The sequence below is a fragment of the Kazachstania africana genome, chromosome 8, assembly GCF_000304475.1.
Source record: "Kazachstania africana CBS 2517 chromosome 8, complete genome".
NCBI classification, from domain to species: Eukaryota; Fungi; Ascomycota; class Saccharomycetes; order Saccharomycetales; family Saccharomycetaceae; genus Kazachstania; species Kazachstania africana.
The window spans coordinates 70,276-88,007 of record NC_018947.1 but is presented as its reverse complement, the minus strand read 5'-3'; the positions used below and the strand labels follow the sequence as shown (position 1 = coordinate 88,007).

The window sequence follows — 17,732 nt, the reverse complement described above, 5'->3', positions numbered from 1 at the left end:
GATTCGAAGATTTTTAAAAAAATAAAAAAATATAAAGGTACTCCGATGCCGGGAGTCGAACCCGGGTCTCCACGGTGAGAACGTAATGTGATAGCCGTTACACTACATCGGATATTGCAAATTGGTAAATTAACTGCTTCCCTTATCTAAATCCAGATATTTCTCTAACATCATCTCAAAATAACACCATTCCATGTTTTCACAGTACTGGAATTCAGCCTGGCTTGGTCATTTGTGCGTACTTGCCACAAGATGAGACTTGTTGGACTTTTACTATCTCCAAGCTAGGCCTCACATGCAGACCATACGAGCAGCTATATTTAGCTTAATTTACTCAGTATCTCTCGACTTCTAATGGTAATACCTTTTCACTTTTATAAGTATTTCATTCAGGCGTCGTGTTTCTCGGAGTTAATAACAATAAAGCTCGAGAAAAAAAGTGCTAGTTAGGGATTCTGCTAAAGCTCAACAATGCTTAATCTAAGTAAGAAGCATTACTACTCAAATTGAAGATGCCTGGACGGTTCACTATCATAAGTTCTTCCTTCAGGAGGTCTATACATAAAGTTCCGCTGCGAAGTCATATTCAGAGTGTGAATGCAAAATCAATAATAAAAATAAATGAAAATCAGTTCAATAAGGTGTCTCTCTATGATTACCATTTTTTCGAAGAGCTTCTACCATTAGAGCCAGTCATAAGTTATAGTCTCAGTAAATGGCTCTGGTTTAACTATCAATTGAAACACTTCCCTTCTTTTGATTTAAATATCATAAACGTATTCACGGATCTTAGCCAATCCGTCGAGATGATACATTCCATAATGAAACATTTCTACACAACGTTACCAAGGGATCTATTCCAGAAGATTAATATCCTGTTGATTCCCTTTTACAACTGTGGACATACCAAGGTAACTTACCAAAAGGTTGCTGTTAAAAATATCCCGGGAAACGTGCAATTGCTTGATAACATGAGTTTCTGCTCTATTTTCGATGAACGTCCTAATACAGATAACTGGGAGTCACGCTTACGGTCAAAGCTTTACATGCAAGAACCTACTTACTTTTTGTTACTAAATGACATATTTAAAAATTCATCACATGATTTGCTACGATATTCCAAAGATACAGATTCATGGAAACAATGCTTTGTTATGGAAAACACACAGGGACAAATACACAAGTCATTTGAGCAAGATATAGATTTCTGGTGCGCAAAATATATCGAAATTGCCTTTAAAGAAAACACACCTAATTCCGGCGAAGTCTATATACCAACTCAACTGCTACAGTTCTTCCATGCTATGAAAGTCTGCTTCCCCGATTTCAAATTTCTGGCAATTGACACTCCACAGCGTTGGAAACCATCGTTATTCAATATTCTAAAAGTCTCCACCGGGCAAATGCCGATTCAGACAAGCAAAATAGTGCAACAAATGCCCAATAGTTACGGACGCTGCACTTTTATAACAGAATTCATGCAATTGAAGGCAGTTTGCCAGAAGTTAAACCCGGGACTAATCTTCGAAGTACAAGATTTGAACGAATTTGTCGGTGACTGGATCGATTATACCAAGCCGAATCCCTATGATACACAATCCCTACATGATCCCAAGCAGCAAGTACACTTAATTAATAAAAGTTCTCTGGCTGTTCTCCACAATTGACGACCGAAAAACACTTCTATCGATCCCATTCCAGCGTTTACCAAATACATACACTGCTAGTAGATTTCACGTTACTGATCCTATCACTCGAGCTCAATGCTTGTATTCTCATTTTGTTTACATATGCTGCAACAATCTGGCCCCAGAATAAAGGTAAAAACCTAAATTTCGGCTTCGGTTGGACATGAAAATGTGTCCAACAATTTCGAGCAATAGTTTACTATATAAAGGTTTCGAAAGGATACATTTAGCGGTTGCAGCTTTTACGGATCCCGTAAAGTGTCTGGCAAACGTGACATACTCTATACTTTCTATATGACAACTCTGATGGAAAGATCAAACTCAGAGGATGTTAAGAAGAGTACTTCTGCTTCTTCTGCGCCATCGGCGAAAGCACACATCCCTAATCACACAACCGAGTATGTGAATCCATTTAATGGAGAATCATGGACCATTTTTACGTTTCTGTATGATTTATCTATATTTATATTCAATATTATATTTACCATTTTTTTCAGAGAGATCAAAGTTCGTGGTACCTATAATGTTCCAAGCAATGGCACACCAACAATATTGGTATGTGCCCCACACGCGAACCAATTCATCGATCCCACATTGGTGATGACCACTACAAGAAAATTGATGAATGGAAGATCCAGGCAATCCTGTTTTGTCACTGCTGAATCCAGTTTCAAGTATAAGGTTGTTGGGTTTTTCAGTAAATGTCTAGGTAGTATTCCCGTACCAAGAATACAAGATAATTTGAAACCGGTAGATGCTAATATCCAAATTTTTGCTCCTGATAGGGTTAATGAACCAACGTTGATCAAGGGTTGTTGTAAAGATGGCTCTTCCCCAAAATTTACAAAACTTTTCACCGAAAAATCATTGATTGGCTTACCTAAATATCAAGGTAATGCCCAAATTTCTAAGATTCTTGACGATGAAACTATAATTCTCACTAGCCCCTTCAAGAGTGAGGCCATATCTACCCCAACAAATTTCAACTACGCTCCAAGAGTTGATAATACTAAGACATTTCAGTACGTTTTCGATCATTTGCACACAAAGGGTTGTGTCGGTATTTTCCCAGAAGGTGGGTCTCATGATAGGCCATCATTACTACCAATCAAGGCTGGTGTGGCAATTATGGCTCTGGGAGCTGCTGCTGCTGACCCTTCAATGAACGTTTCTGTGGTCCCTGTAGGATTGCATTACTTCCATAGACAGAAATTTAGATCAAGAGCCGTCGTAGAATACGGTGAGCCAATTATTGTTAATCATGAAATGGGTTTAGCGTATGCTAATCATCCAAGAGAAACGGTTTCTAAGCTCTTGGATAAAATTCAAGACGCTCTTTTCTCCGTGACGGTCAATGCTCCTGACTACGACACTCTAATGACTATTCAAGCTGTTAGAAGACTTTATGAACCAGCAACTCATAAGTTCTCACTTCCTATGATCCTCGAAATAAACAGAAGACTCCTTGTCGGCTATTCAACCTTTAAAGATGAACCAAGAATTATTCATTTAAAAAATGCCGTCTCAAAATATAACGATACATTATATTCAATGAATTTGAAGGACCATCAAGTTGAACAGTTAAAAACATCGTCCTTGGAAACAATAAGATGTATTATCGTTTTGTTAACAAGATTAGCCACTTTATACTTATTCTTCATTTTATCTCTGCCAGGTTCTGTCCTTTTCACGCCAATTTTTATTACAGCTCATGTTTACTCTAAGAAGAAGGCTAAAGAGGGACTTAAAAAATCGCTTGTAAAAATAAAAGGTGTCGATTTATTGGCTACCTGGAAATTAATTGTTGCTCTTGTCCTGGCCCCATTACTTTACACAACCTATTCGTTAGCCCTCGTTTATCTTTTTAATAGGAACCCCTCGAATTTTATCGTAAGATGGATCTGGATACCAAACTTCATTCCTAGGATGGGTAACATTCCTTTATTTGTATACTTTTACTCATTACTAGTGCTTACTACATATTCCAGTTTGAAAACTGGTGAAGTTGGTATGGATTTATTCAAATCTCTGAGGCCATTATTCGTTTCGTTATTTTATCAAAGCGACAAAATTAAACAACTACAAAAAATGCGTCAAAATTTAAGTGTTGAAATTACGAATGTTTGTAACGAGTATGGCCCAAGTGTCTTTCCTGATTTTGACAAAATGAACTTTGCAAACCCTGAAAATAAATTTAAATTTTACAATAATGATGAACGCGCTAAGAGCCGTAGTCGTTCCTCTTCATTCACTTCCATTTTCTCAGGTGTTTCTAATGCATTATCAAGAGTGAATTCAAGAGGGTCGTTATCGGATGTGCCTATTTTAGGATATAGTAGACTAGACTATACGAGTGATACAATTGCAGACGATTCCAGTGACGAAGAAGATATCATTGATATCAGTATACGTAACAAGGATAAAGCCGAATCATCAAAGATCACATCAATAGTAAGGGAAAGATGGAACAGAGAGCATGAAAAGAATGATTAAGAAATGTATATAATAGACACTATTGTTTGTTAGTTGTTGTTTTTTTAACGATCTCGATTTTTTTGTACTTAGTCTTCGATGACAGGAATTTCGTCTTTTAAGACTTTATTTAGTTTAATTCTCAATTCTGTTTGATTATCACCTCTTAAAATGTCACTCACGAATGAAACATCGCAATCTAATTGTACCATTTCTAGAGCACCTTTCAAAACTCCACAGTATACATTGGAATACCACAGACTTTTCATTGCATCAATTGGTAACTCTACAAAATCTGACAGTGGGTTATCAGAAATAATCAAGCTAAAGGCGTCATTAGATTGTGACCAATTAGCAATAGTCGGCGTTAAATTCAGGAATACCTTGAATGCCACTTTACTGATCACTTCACTGGTTGTGTTGAAGTCTGTACAACGTGGTAAAGCGGTTCTAGCTAAGAAATCCTCAATTATTCTTACTCCAATGTTGTATCCCATTTTATATAATTCGTCGTTAATTTTTTCAAAGTCACGGTCGTAGTCTTGACAAAGTTGTGATACGATTGTACCATAAGTCAAAGTAAACAATTCAGAATTGATCTTCTCAACTTTATTTTTCCAGACATCTTCACCTAATACCTTTAACGTTTTGATTTGTTGTTGCCCAGCACTTGATGACATTGAAGATGCATTAATCGATTTCGACATGATTATACCTTTGTACACTGAAGGTTTATAGCTTGCAGAAGGTTCGAAACTTCAGATATTGTTGAGGTTTACCAATAGTGTATTAGCCAATTTTATCCAGTATATTTTCCAAGAACGATACTGTTCGTGGGGTATGATATCAAATCGATATAGTTGTAAACGAATGTCTCTTCAGCGGCAAAACTTTTGCTTGATTTTAGCCATCGAATTAAAGACGCTCCAGCAGAGACATGAGAGCTTTAATAACAGTATTGTAGGAACTAGTAGCACCAAAGAAGATTACAAACAGCACCGGTCATGAGGGGGGTGGTATCCGTTTTGCTACTTCAGATTAACAATTCTTCATAAGAACACTGCATTCTTAAGTTCCTCTAGTGTGAACATACCTTGATTGTTGGGTATAGATTAATGCAACTGTGCTGAATATTCAGTCAGGATTTGTTAGCAGAGGGAAAAAGCATACGCACCGTATTCATGAAAATCCATCAACTTCACTGACTTCTCATAGCAACGTCCCCACTGTATGATCCTGTCTGTATCTTTTGTTATGATTTGGAATCTCACTGGTCCACATCTCATCCTCCTGTCTTATAATCTCCTTTTTTGGTGTTGCTGCGTCGGCGGCTAATTTCATTTGTTTCTTTATTAGGGTTGGTCATGTGATGCGTATTAGGGCTTCAAGTATTTTTTTTTTTTACGAATGGCACGTTACAATTTCACGTGATTACAGGCCTTGTTGCATGTGGCATTGACTCAGTTATATTGTACTCATTTTGCCCATCAAACATGTAAGAGCGTTATTGAGAACTCATAAGGTATATATAAAGCCTAATATTGGGTCCAAAGATGAAGCTGACTGTCTCTCCTCAAAGAATCACATTCAGCAGCGGGAAAAAATAATTGTTAAGATGTTACACGATTCTCTATCTCTAATAACAGCAACTAAACCTGTCGGCGAGGTGTTCTTACTGGTCGGCACTGGATCATCTACTTGCTCTGCAGGTTTTACAAATTCGAGAATAAAGAAGTTGCTAGGTCTCGGTGTAATCCCGGTGGTGGTTAATCCATCAACTCCAAATCATGTTAAAACAATTTTAAAAGAATTCGAGCCCAACCAGGTGGAGCTCATCGAAAAAGAATTTACATTATCATATTTGACTACGTTGGGACGTCAAATCACGGGTAAAGTTGTCGATAGAGTAATTGTCAATTTGCCATACAATCAAGGAGATACAGTTAAAGACATATACGATCAATGTATCAAGCTAAGAATACCTATTAATACCTACCAACAGCCAGAATACTCTACTTTTAGTATGATTCCAACTTACAATGATTCCGGTAACAGCGGATTGCAAATTTCTGTAACCACTAATGGTAAAGGTTATATTCTTGACGACAGAATAAGAAGGGAAATTGTGAATAAATTACCCTCGAATATTTCGGAGATTGTGAAGAATATGGGACATTTAAGAGACCAGCTGATAGCTCAGAACAATTTAGACTTATTCACAAATAAGTTCAAACAAACGGACTTATTGAGAAAAAATTTGGGATTTGGCTTAGATTGTGATAACTGGGAAAGTCATAAATTTAATGAATTAATAAAAGATTTTGAAACCACAAAAGAAAATCAACAGTTTGAAAGAACAAGATGGCTCTCTCAGATCATCGAATATTTTCCATTTTCTGACTTATCTCAAATAAAGTTGAGTGACCTGCAGGGAAACTCGTTATTAAAGAGTGTTTCTATTGATGGGCCAACTGATTACCAACAGAAACTACCATTACGTAAGACAGGATCCATATCGCTGGTTGGAACAGGTCCAGGTTCTGTATCGATGCTGACATTAGGCGCATTGAAAGAAATTAAAACGGCTGATATAATATTGTCTGATAAACTGGTTCCACAGCAAATTTTAGACCTGGTCCCAAGCGATACAGAGCTTTTTATTGCCAGAAAATTTCCAGGAAATGCAGAAAGAGCCCAGACGGAATTATTGGAATTGGGTTTGCATGCCTTGAAAAATGGGAAGAAGGTTGTTCGTTTGAAACAAGGTGATCCATATATATTCGGTCGTGGTGGTGAAGAGCATCAATATTTTCATGCAAATGGCTTTAAACCAACTGTCCTTCCAGGCATATCTTCTCCTTTAGCCTCGACAGTTACTGCGGATATTCCAGCGACGCAGCGTAACGTTAGTGACCAGGTTTTGATTTGCACGGGTACGTCTAAGGACGGCGGTGTTCCAAACGTCCCTGAATATGTCAGTACGCGGACTACAATATTTTTAATGGCATTGCATAGGGTAAAAATTTTGAAAGAAGCATTGATAAAAGCAAATTGGAGCCCTAATATCAAGGTAGCTATAGTTGAAAGAGTATCATGCCCTGATCAAAGAATAACAACTACCCTACTCAAATATTTGCCATCTGTCGTTGAGGAGATTGGTTCAAGGCCTCCAGGTCTTCTCGTAATTGGTCCAAGTGTCGGAATATTATCGAAGGATCCGGTTGCTTTGGAATTCAATGATTCCTGCAAATACCATATGAAAGAGGGTTATCAACTTTGTGAAGTTGAGCTTGATGAGCTTTTAGTGAATAGTAATATCAATTCCATTTTATAGATCTCGTATATAGTATAAAAAAATTGAAATTTGGCCGAATTGCACGATTCTTCGAGGGGATGTAGATCAAATTAACTAGATAAAATGACTCCAAGAAGGGCATTGTGCACAGCAAGCAAACCAATTGGGTTTGTCTTTGATATCGATGGTGTTTTACTACGAGGAAAGAACCCAATACCTTCTGCCTCGAAAGCTTTGTCCCTTCTTAATGATATAAAAATCCCATACATCTTATTAACAAATGGAGGAGGTAAACTTGAAACAGAAAGAGCTAAAGCATTGTCTAGGACTTTGAATGTTGAAATATCGCCTTTGCAAATAGTTCAATGTCATACGCCATTTAAAACACTAGCTAATAAGTTTGATCGTGTACTTGCTGTCGGTACACCGTCTGTTAGAGAAGTTGCAGAAGCCTATGGTTTTAAGGACGTAGTACATCAGTACGATATTGTGAGGTATAACAAAAACATTACACCTTTTAGTGCACTCTCTAGAGAGCAACTGATGCAGTATTCCAAGGAAATATCGAATTTGGATACGAAAAGATTTGATGCAATACTAGTTTTTAATGATCCATTGAACTGGGCCGCTGACATACAAATAATGTGTGATTTGCTCAATAGTCAAAATGGGATGCTTAATACGGTGCGGAAGGATAAATCAGAAACTCCATCTATACCCATATTCTTTTCGAATAAGGATTTGCTTTGGTCGAATGCATATAATTTGAATAGATTTGGCCAAGGTGCATTTAGATTGCTGGTTCGAAAACTATATTGTGAAACCAATAATGGTAAGCCCTTAATTGACTTCGTTACAGGAAAGCCAACGAAGCTGACGTATGACTTTGCTCACCACCTATTAATAAGATGGAGAGACGTTTTATTTCAACATTCAGACGGAAGTCCTGCGACTCTCCCAGAGCTTGGTATTGCCCCAAAAAACTCACCTTTCACTGATGTGTTTATGGTAGGTGATAATCCAGCAAGTGATATTGCAGGAGCCATTAATTATGGTTGGTCAACTTGTCTGGTTAAAACGGGCGTATACAGAGAGGGAGATTGCATAGGCGAAAACAACCCAACAATGACTGTGAGTGACGTACATGAAGCAGTCACTAATGTTTTAAATAGATATGTCTAATTTCAAGTTATATAAATATATTCTTCAGAGTATACGTCTAATAATATCCTACAAATCATCAGAAATGCTGTTCAAATTGATAGTCTCACCTGGCTTGAAAGCAGGTAGACCTAAGTACGGACAACCAGTACACCGGAAAGCATCACCCAAAGAACAGGAACCACAACCACCGACTTTCTTACCCTCGATGGTGAAATCAATTTCGGTTAATTCATCCTCAGTAAATTTGATAACTTGAGCCTGTCTACTCCTAATGGCATCGATCTCCTCCTCTTCTTCCTCCTTTATGCCACAGCTACAGTCCTTACAGGCTTTCTTCTTCTTCGTCTTACTCTTTCCACATGTAATCATGGTAATATTTTTGATGTCCTCACCATCTAGCAGTTCATCTTCATCAATTGATTCATCATCGCTAGTTTCCTCCATTAAGCTACTTATAGAAAAGGTCTTTAATTTCTCACCAATTTCATCACTATCTGAATCATCGAGGCTTGGAATAGCCGTATGGACTTTTGATTTTTTGATATCCTTTCTCTTGAATTTTGGAAGTAAAGAAACTGGCTGACCGGTTCTTTCCTTCGACTTCAATGAAACGGCCTTCGCTGGTTCTGTAGCGTTCTTGAGCCAGTAGTATTCACCGTCATTATTGAAAACTTCGAAGCCATTGATCAACGCATCTAATTTATAGACATCAGACAACCCATAAAGTTTTCCTGAAGTCTTTAATGCGTTTCCTAAAACTGAGATCAACTTCTTAGGAAATTTTATCTGGTCTGGCGCCTCAGGCGTCAGATAGTGAATAAAGTCATACTTCGAATCGTCCAGCTTGATAGTACCATCATTCACCTTATTAACTAAAAATTGATGAACGAAATTAATATTATCACTGTCATTCCTGATCTTCTCTACAACTTCTGGCGTCGTCGTTATCGCAGGATGAATCAATAATAAACCGACTGATTTTGTCGACATTGATGACTTTTGTAATTTCGGCTTTGAAGTCTAACGTTTAGAATATTCTACAGATTATAAATTAGATAGAGGAGATAATACCAAACATATTATATCCAATGTATATACTTTGGATATATTTGCAATTTTTTTAATAAGTTGTTTTTAATTACTAATCATATTAACCTGACCGGAAAAAAAACTCCATCGCTGATATTGTGATCAACAGTTTAGAAAACCACAATTTTTGCTAAACTGACGACTTGGAATAGCCTAGTAATTGGTTTTGTTCGACCTCGTTGGATATGAGTTGTTTTCTAATGCCTTCAATATTCTCATTTATTTCATCTTCATCTTCATCGTCGTCGTCGTCGTCGTCGTCATCATCATCGTCTTCATCTTCTTCTTCTTCCTCGTCGTCATTAGCATCATCGTCGTTGTCTTTCGTCTTATCGTTATCATTACATTCATCCTCTTCATCTTCTTCGTCTTCATTATCTTCGTTATCGTTATTGTCTTCTTCCTCATCATCAGGATATCCACCTAATTCCATCACAACTTTGTCCACAATCTCGTTAGCATCCATCATACCCCCCAATCCGATGTTACCATTAATGCTCATAACTTTTTCTGAAGGTTTAAACACAGTAATCCAGGGCATTTCTTCTTTTATGACAGACAATTGTTTTTTCGTCATTATGGAATTGTAAGTCGACGAAACCATTGAGGGTGCTAGGAAAATAGGGAACATTGGATTCCAGGCTCTTATTACACTGGTCAGCAAGTTATCACAAAGGCCTAACGAAATTTTTGCCAAAGTGTTGGCAGTTAGAGGGGCAACCACAAGAATATCAGCCCACCTTCTGAGTTCAATATGCAATACTGGGTCAGTTCTTTGTTTCCACGTATCCCATTCGTCCTGGTCTGTCCAAACTTGTATATGTGGAGGTATCTCTAATTGATTTATCGAACATAGTTGAGGAGAAAGCAATGGATTGCTTGTAGCCCTATTACTGCCTGTCGTAGCTGTAGAAGGTGCGGTATTTGATGCAGACGAATTACTAGGAACTCTTTGTGGCACAGCATTGGGTGTAACTAAGGGCTTAGATAACGTTTGCTGCTGTTGTAAAGATACTGATTGGGGTTGTAGTTCAAGATTCTTTAAAGATTCCACCGATGATTCAGACGTCAGTCTTTGTGCTTTTTCAAGCGATTTGACCTTTTTAGAAAACTTCTTAGCAAAAAATCTTGTTGCAGATCGCGTTAGTATAACTTGGATACATATTTTATCCCTTCCATAAATCTCTTCTAGTTTCTTAATCATGCCTTTGATTTTGAAAACCGCCAAAGAACCAGTAGCACCTATTAAAACATGTAGCTTTCCATCGTCTTGTGGTAGTCTTATATCTAGATTTTTAGTTGATTCTCTTTTTGGAATGTTGGGAGCAATGTCACGTCTAGCAGCAGCGGTAGAACTTTCCAAGACAGCCTCCAGATTTTTTTGGGCAGGTTGCTGTATGCTCTGTTGGGCTGAATTTTCCTTTGAAGGAACAGAAATTTTGTCAGATTCTTGTTTTGTGGATTGAAGTAGCGTTGTTACTATGGAGGGTCTTGGGCTCGTAGCCTTTGTCTGCAAAGTTGGTGTATGCAAAGGATCTTCAACATAAAAATGAGGGTGTTCAGTCTCTTTCAAACCTTGCTGTTTGTCCTTGGAGTCATCATCATCTATAACAAAGGGGAATTTTAGAATGTTTAATGGGGGCGCCTTTTTGTTTTCTTTTTCTACTCTTGGTACTGGTTCAGAACTATGAGTACTAGTGTAAATTCCCTCTTCTTCAGCTATATTCTTAGGCGAACTTTGTATAGTCTCTTTCGCAAGTGATGATATTCCTGGTGAGCCAGATTTATGAAGATCTCTTGATTGTTGTTGCTGTGGCTTAGTTCCCGTTGGCAATTTGGAATCACTGAATGTTACGGTTGCCACTCTCTTCAAGCCACTTTCTGGAGTGTTACTAACGACAGCTCCAGATGTACCACTAACATTCATTATAGATTTTGTCTGAGAGTTAGCTAGGTTTGTTGTCTTGTTGACATTAGTAATTTGATTTGAGGCACCCGGTGATGCTTTCTTGATAATCGATTCAATATCAGATTTAGATTTTATGGAACCATCGGGATTTGATCTTGGTCCAGTATTTAAAAGGTTTGGAGGAATTACAGGTGGAGTCTGCCTCTTAGAATCAAAACTAGCCATTATTTCTATACCGTTGAAGTCTATTTTCGGTGTTTCAAATCACACTTATACGTTGTTTTTATCTGTTGCTGTGGATAATCTAAAACTGGTTTACAGATATGTGAACCACAATGAACAAGTGTCCCAAAAACGACTAATCCAGTATAGATAAACCTTTCTTATTTGGTTTTATCTTACCATTTGTAAGTGGCAAATGTTATTGATATCATTGTCATCCAAACAAAGGGAGAAGGGAACGTCATTTTCGGACTTCAACTCAACCACGTGACTTGCCGCTCAATGGAGCTATATGGATTAATGATCACGTGAGTGTTCCATCGACCATTACTAATAGTGGATATGGTTAAGTGCTTTACATGAGTATGTGAAGGCTATATATTCTTGCCTAGTGTACAGAGTTTTATGTGATAATATGCAGTGGTGATTATTTCTTTCTTCTGGTGCTGTTAACATATCTTCCTCTGCCAACGCGCACAGAGTGATGTTTTAGACCAGTAACTGCAAATGGTGATATATAATTTTCGGCAGATCCACCACCAATCCAATTGTCTAAAACTTTTTCGTTGTGTCTTCTGGTCCACTCTTCTTGTTTCTGTGCCTTTTCATATTCTTTTTGATCTTCTCTCAATATGGCAGATTCTTGCGGTTTGCTATGAACGTAGCCCTTTTTACCATATTTCTTTTGAGAATTTTTAGAAAGAGGGCTGGAAAGAGAGTATCGGTTACCTCTGTTGTTCCATTTAAAATTTGCCTTTAAATGTGGTGTTATCTTACCGGTTTCGGAGTCTACTGACACGGCACATCTCAGTAAAGTACCTTGACCACCGCAAGATGGACAGAAATGTTTTGATCTTCCATCCTTTGGTAGTGGGTACAATTTGAAACACGCATGACAACGTAACATATAGTTACGTAACCTTTTTATTCTTAAACCGGACATGAAATTCATCAGGTTAAGATTGAGTTGTAAAGCCACATTTTGGGCGGCAAAATCACCAGTCGCAAGCGCGACTTGGTTCTTTGGATTATTTAAGGCTTGGGATAATTCCTTTTCACTGAGTTCCGCATTTCTTGATCCCGTGGTGTCTTCTCCACTGTCCTTGATCATTGTTTCTGTCAATGTATCAGGTGTAATCCATTCACCATCATCATCTTCTTCTAAATACTCTTCTAGAAGCTCCGTCTTGTCAGAAGTTTCTTCCATTTCAGGTATTTCATCTTTTTCCGTCACTTCTTCAGCAGCATTTCCTTCAATTTGTGGTTCTTGGTTGGAAGCTTCTTCCATTAATTTCGGCTCTTCATTAGAAGCTTCTTCCACTAATTGTGCTTCTCTCTTAGCTCTCTGCTTCTTACCACCTCTTCTACGATTTTTCTTCTTCTTTCCAGCGTCAACGGAAGTGGTTTCAGTTTGTTTCTGTAAAATGTCGCCTGGCTTTTTCCTCAATCTCCAGTCACCATTGTTCAAATCACATTCTAGTTGGTAGGTCAGGGCCAAGATATGTATATCATTGGCACTTAAGACTGAATAATCACCGGTAAGTTTGGCAAAATTGCTGACCCTTTGTATCGATTCTGCTGATGGATGTACAAGTTTCAAAGTTCCCAGACTTTGCCAGATCTCCAAATTCTTTCTAGCATTGACATCCTTGATTTCATGGAACACAGTTGGTGTGGTATAAAATGATTGAGCATAGTTTTGATAGTGCGTGTACGACTGAGTAATGAGCGGCGTAGCATCCAACACCAAAGCGTTCAAATGTGCCTTCTTGTTGATTATAGCAGGAGCTACAACAGCAGGTTGAGTATCAGTCATGATTGGCAGTACCTCTCTGGTGGGTTACTTCCCATCAAATCTTGCAATATTTAAACATTCAAATATTTTTCAAATTTTCCATCTCATCGCATCGAAGAAAAAAAACAGTGTAGGAGCTGGAATTCTATGTGAGGTATGGATGCTTCCCACTGTAAAGTCGTCATTTCTACAGCTATTGGTTGTATCAAGTCATGATCCATCGTCCAGCATGTAAGAAGGTTGATAAGGTCAAGTAGCTCACGTATTAGCCCCAATTTATGATTTTGATGCCGTAATAGCGAAGTTCCTTTGTAGATTATCATTTTCCACGTAGACATCTGTCAGTGCTTTTAGCTACAGAGGAATCACTTGGCATACAAAGCTTTACTAGATGGGTTAATAATAAAGGACGTAGATTGCACATAGCAGGTTGAGTGTGATGCCTATTGAGACTGATTTGAAGAGAGCGTATAAGACTCTTTACGATGATAAGAACCCGTTGCAGGCTTTAGAGGATTACGATACTATATTAAAGAACAATTCACAAAATATAACTGCATTGGTCTATAAAGCTGCTTCACTGGAGAAACTGTACTATGGATTCGCTGATTGGCACAATGAGGAAACTTTAGACGGAGCAAAGTCAAGTTTACAGCTAGCCTTGGAAATTGCAAAGAATAGAGGATCTAAATCAAAGATAGGTTTTGTTAATTTCAGATTTTTCATACACTATTTCAATAATAAGGAATACGACGAGGCAAACAAGTTCTTTCAGGATGCAAAGGCGCATGGTTACACGGATCCTACGGTACACATGTGGGAAGACCGCCTAAATACAAAATTGAAGAAACTTGCCAAGAAGAAAGGGGCCACTGTCACTGGGGTGGATATAAATAGGAAATCTGACTCTGAGGGCATGTCTTCTGCAATGAAAGACGCTTCTAATATTGCAGCTTCTAATGCTGGAATACCAATACAGAATCTGGCCTTGCCTGCAACAAACAATTCAGTTCCACTTCCACAGCCACAAGATACACCAAAGTTTAGAACTGACTGGTACCAGACCTCAAATTCAATAACCTTGTCTTTGTTCACAACTAACCTGCCACCCAAAGAAAGTGACGTAAATGTAACTATTTCACGGGATCAGCATCTTTCGGTTTCATTCAATATTCCGGATACAGGTTCTGAATTCCAATACAATGTGAAATTAGCAAAGGAAGTTGTCTCAACTGATATCAAGATTAAAATATTCACTAAAAAATTAGAAATAACTTTAGCTAAAAAGGACAACTCTCAATGGAATTCATTAGAAGGTACATCGGATGACAGTGACGTTAACAACAATGACACAACACTAAACTATCCTACATCCTCTAAAAGGGCTATAGATTGGTCAAAATTAAACATAGATGATGAAGATGATAACGAAGAACAGGGGGGTAGTGTTGATGGCTTTTTCCAAAAGTTGTACAAAGACGCGGACCCAGATACTAGAAGAGCAATGATGAAGTCATTTGTTGAAAGTAATGGTACTGCATTGAATACAAATTGGGATGATGTTAAAGAAAAATCGGTTGAAACATCACCACCAGAGGGTATGGAGGTTAAGCATTGGTAACCGCCTCCCTTAGCAGCCATTGTACTGGTTTAGCATAAGTCGAGGGTGTTGAAATATTCGAATATGATATTAAGAATTATATATGTATGTATTTTAAGAATATCTATTGAAGTTTATCATGATGATGGGTCATCAATTTTTTTTCGTGTATTCTTCAGTTGAATGATCTGCTGAGTATATTATTTTTGGTAGTTGTGTTCATACACCTTCTGAATTTACTTGAATACATTGGGGTCAAGCCAAATGGTTTAGTAATGTTGGTTCGATGCCGAAAATTTAGATTGAACGGTAGTGGCCTATCTTTTTGTATCATACAGTTGAACAAGCCTGACGTCTGTATACCATCTTCAGACAGGTTCTTTTTCGTAAAATTTATCTTTGGCAAAATAGTGCATGGAGATTTTAGTCTATTATTCTGAAAAATCGATCCAGGCATGGTACTTTTGCCCACGATGTATTCGGGCTCTATGAAATCACTGGCTTCCCTGACTTGATATCCTTTTGATGGATATACACCTATTTTTGGTCTTCTAGTGTCTGGAGTTTGAGGTGTATTTAACTCATATTGTGAAGATATAGAAGTTGGTACGGAGGAACAATTTATTCCCAGAGAATGCAAATTTCCGTTATTATTAGAGCCTTTTGATTGGTTTAACAAGGCACGTATTGGTGTAACTGGTTTGAAAGGATTCCTGCTAGGTGTATTACCAGATACACGTGTTTCCAAAGCATCCAACAACAGTCTTTCACTAGCAATAGAGAAAATTTTGATTTCAGCCTTCTTTATCCTTCCTACATTTGTTTTCGTGCTCTGGACAATTATTGGAAAGCTTTTGGGTGGTTTATTTCTGTCATTTTTTACAGCTGATGAAGTTTCAGCATGACACTCAGAAACTACACGCGATGATTGTTCAAAGTTATTGGTTTGTGCACCCGGATTGTCACGGTCCATTTCATAAATCCCACAAATTTCAGAGATATCTGTTGAAAACGACTTATGCACTTCGTCTTCGGCACTACCTTTTTGCATGCTGGGTTCTGGCGATCTTGTGGCTTCCTGGTAACTATCTGTTCAACGCCCGTTATATCTCCTGGAAGATTCTAGCAGCCTTTCTCTTTTACCGTGCCAAAAATAGAGAACACCTTAGAAAATATTCTTGTATTAAAAAATAAATAGCCTAAACCAACCTTAGTTACTTGAGCCTTAGGGAACTCTTTATGTTTTTATATAATGCAGCGACATATGTGAAACATCACCTGTGGTATCTGTCATAATGTGATATTTACAGCTTTCCAATTTGGGACTATACGCCTTTCCATTTTTGTCCGAGAATTTTGCGAGAATTTAATTAGATTACCGTAACTGGATAAATTGAATCAAATATGGATTTAAAGTAGGCGTCTTGGCAAAATATATATTTCTTGTAAATAGCCCATCATAAATATGTGATTGATCGAAAAATGCGAGGGTTTAACGTTAAATATATGCAAAATGTTAAACTTCGGGCAATAAAGTTAGTCATAGTGTGATGATGGCAAGCATCAGCTGCTATTGTTCTTCCTAGACCGCGTGGCAAGACAGCTTGGCCAGCAAATTTATTTTTGTTTTCTCTAAAAATTGGATCTTCCTATACTTACATGTTTCTATCAGTTTGTTTAATTCTATTTTCTCTTTATTGTTTTATTGCTGCAAACTGGCAAATATGGGGAGAGTGGTGGAATTAAAACAAGACCCTTCATCATTATTAATAAAAAGGTTCACATAAAAAAAGAAGCCGAAAAGTGTACGAAGGAAATTGAAGCTCACAAGTTTCTATTAACTTCGCTGTTTTATTGTTCAATCGACAAAATAACTTTTAAAGATAATTCTTTTCCACAACTTGGTTTTAATTATTTCACAAGCAAAATGATAACCTCGCTTGCCAATAAAAAAAGTTTCATATGAAAGAGAAGTTTCAAATGATGATGATAGTCTACGAGGTAACTATACTTTACAATGTGGATTGATGTTAACCTATATATAAAGGGTAATATGCTGCTACAAACAAGTACAATTTGAATGTTATATATTTAACCTATGCATTCTTGTTGCAAGACATCTATCTTCTGCGAAGGCTACTGCTTCCGATATTAAGTACACTATTGAGGTTTGTTAAACTTCCTACAAGTTCTAATACCTCCCACAAAAAAAACAGGTTCATCATGGACTGTCACAATGAAGATGCACATAGTTTGAAATGTATATATATGTGCATAATTGCAGAAAAAATTTTCGAGTATCACTTATTATGGTCATTCATGCACTGAGGAACGTTTCGGGAATCTGCCAATCATTGGAGAAAATCCAAGAACTCGTCCTTGTTAGCTCAGTTGGTAGAGCGTTCGGCTTTTAAGCAAATCTACGCTTAAGCAAGGATAACCGAAATGTCAGGGGTTCGAGCCCCCTATGAGGAGTTCTTATTTTTTTCTAAAAAACT

At 37.6% G+C, this 17,732-nt stretch overlaps 10 protein-coding genes and 2 non-coding genes across 12 annotated transcripts; 6 read left to right on the top strand and 6 right to left on the bottom strand.

The window, feature by feature from the left end:
- Positions 1-40: 40 nt before the first annotated feature.
- KAFR0Htrna11E lies at positions 41-112 on the bottom strand. Its single transcript has one exon. It is a non-coding gene; the product is annotated as a tRNA-Glu (tRNA).
- Positions 113-512: 400 nt separating this feature from the next.
- On the top strand, positions 513-1,667 carry KAFR0H00500 (type II protein arginine methyltransferase; the record flags this gene model as incomplete). Its single annotated transcript, XM_003958545.1, has 1 exon — positions 513-1,667. The coding sequence occupies one exon, from the start codon at positions 513-515 to the stop codon at positions 1,665-1,667; it is 1,155 nt and encodes a 384-aa protein (XP_003958594.1).
- A 327-nt stretch (positions 1,668-1,994) lies between these two features.
- Positions 1,995-4,181, top strand: GPT2 (bifunctional glycerol-3-phosphate/glycerone-phosphate O-acyltransferase GPT2; the record flags this gene model as incomplete). Its single annotated transcript, XM_003958544.1, has 1 exon — positions 1,995-4,181. The coding sequence occupies one exon, from the start codon at positions 1,995-1,997 to the stop codon at positions 4,179-4,181; it is 2,187 nt and encodes a 728-aa protein (XP_003958593.1).
- Positions 4,182-4,249: 68 nt separating this feature from the next.
- On the bottom strand, positions 4,250-4,840 carry BET3 (TRAPP complex core subunit BET3; the record flags this gene model as incomplete). The annotated part of the gene is made up of 1 exon (XM_003958543.1): positions 4,250-4,840. One exon carries the CDS (start codon positions 4,838-4,840, stop codon positions 4,250-4,252), a length of 591 nt encoding a protein of 196 aa, XP_003958592.1.
- Positions 4,841-5,775: 935 nt separating this feature from the next.
- MET1 (uroporphyrinogen-III C-methyltransferase) lies at positions 5,776-7,494 on the top strand (the record flags this gene model as incomplete). Its single annotated transcript, XM_003958542.1, has 1 exon — positions 5,776-7,494. One exon carries the CDS (start codon positions 5,776-5,778, stop codon positions 7,492-7,494), a length of 1,719 nt encoding a protein of 572 aa, XP_003958591.1.
- Positions 7,495-7,578: 84 nt separating this feature from the next.
- Positions 7,579-8,637, top strand: KAFR0H00460 (uncharacterized protein; the record flags this gene model as incomplete). The annotated part of the gene is made up of 1 exon (XM_003958541.1): positions 7,579-8,637. One exon carries the CDS (start codon positions 7,579-7,581, stop codon positions 8,635-8,637), a length of 1,059 nt encoding a protein of 352 aa, XP_003958590.1.
- Positions 8,638-8,685: 48 nt separating this feature from the next.
- Positions 8,686-9,609, bottom strand: DRE2 (electron carrier DRE2; the record flags this gene model as incomplete). The annotated part of the gene is made up of 1 exon (XM_003958540.1): positions 8,686-9,609. The coding sequence occupies one exon, from the start codon at positions 9,607-9,609 to the stop codon at positions 8,686-8,688; it is 924 nt and encodes a 307-aa protein (XP_003958589.1).
- A 229-nt stretch (positions 9,610-9,838) lies between these two features.
- Positions 9,839-11,842, bottom strand: SIS2 (phosphopantothenoylcysteine decarboxylase complex subunit SIS2; the record flags this gene model as incomplete). Its single annotated transcript, XM_003958539.1, has 1 exon — positions 9,839-11,842. One exon carries the CDS (start codon positions 11,840-11,842, stop codon positions 9,839-9,841), a length of 2,004 nt encoding a protein of 667 aa, XP_003958588.1.
- A 424-nt stretch (positions 11,843-12,266) lies between these two features.
- Positions 12,267-13,655, bottom strand: NOB1 (rRNA-binding endoribonuclease; the record flags this gene model as incomplete). Its single annotated transcript, XM_003958538.1, has 1 exon — positions 12,267-13,655. The coding sequence occupies one exon, from the start codon at positions 13,653-13,655 to the stop codon at positions 12,267-12,269; it is 1,389 nt and encodes a 462-aa protein (XP_003958587.1).
- A 418-nt stretch (positions 13,656-14,073) lies between these two features.
- SGT1 (co-chaperone SGT1) lies at positions 14,074-15,255 on the top strand (the record flags this gene model as incomplete). The annotated part of the gene is made up of 1 exon (XM_003958537.1): positions 14,074-15,255. The coding sequence occupies one exon, from the start codon at positions 14,074-14,076 to the stop codon at positions 15,253-15,255; it is 1,182 nt and encodes a 393-aa protein (XP_003958586.1).
- A 154-nt stretch (positions 15,256-15,409) lies between these two features.
- On the bottom strand, positions 15,410-16,285 carry KAFR0H00410 (uncharacterized protein; the record flags this gene model as incomplete). The annotated part of the gene is made up of 1 exon (XM_003958536.1): positions 15,410-16,285. One exon carries the CDS (start codon positions 16,283-16,285, stop codon positions 15,410-15,412), a length of 876 nt encoding a protein of 291 aa, XP_003958585.1.
- Positions 16,286-17,610: 1,325 nt separating this feature from the next.
- KAFR0Htrna9K lies at positions 17,611-17,709 on the top strand. The gene is made up of 2 exons: positions 17,611-17,648; positions 17,673-17,709. It is a non-coding gene; the product is annotated as a tRNA-Lys (tRNA).
- Positions 17,710-17,732: the final 23 nt, after the last annotated feature.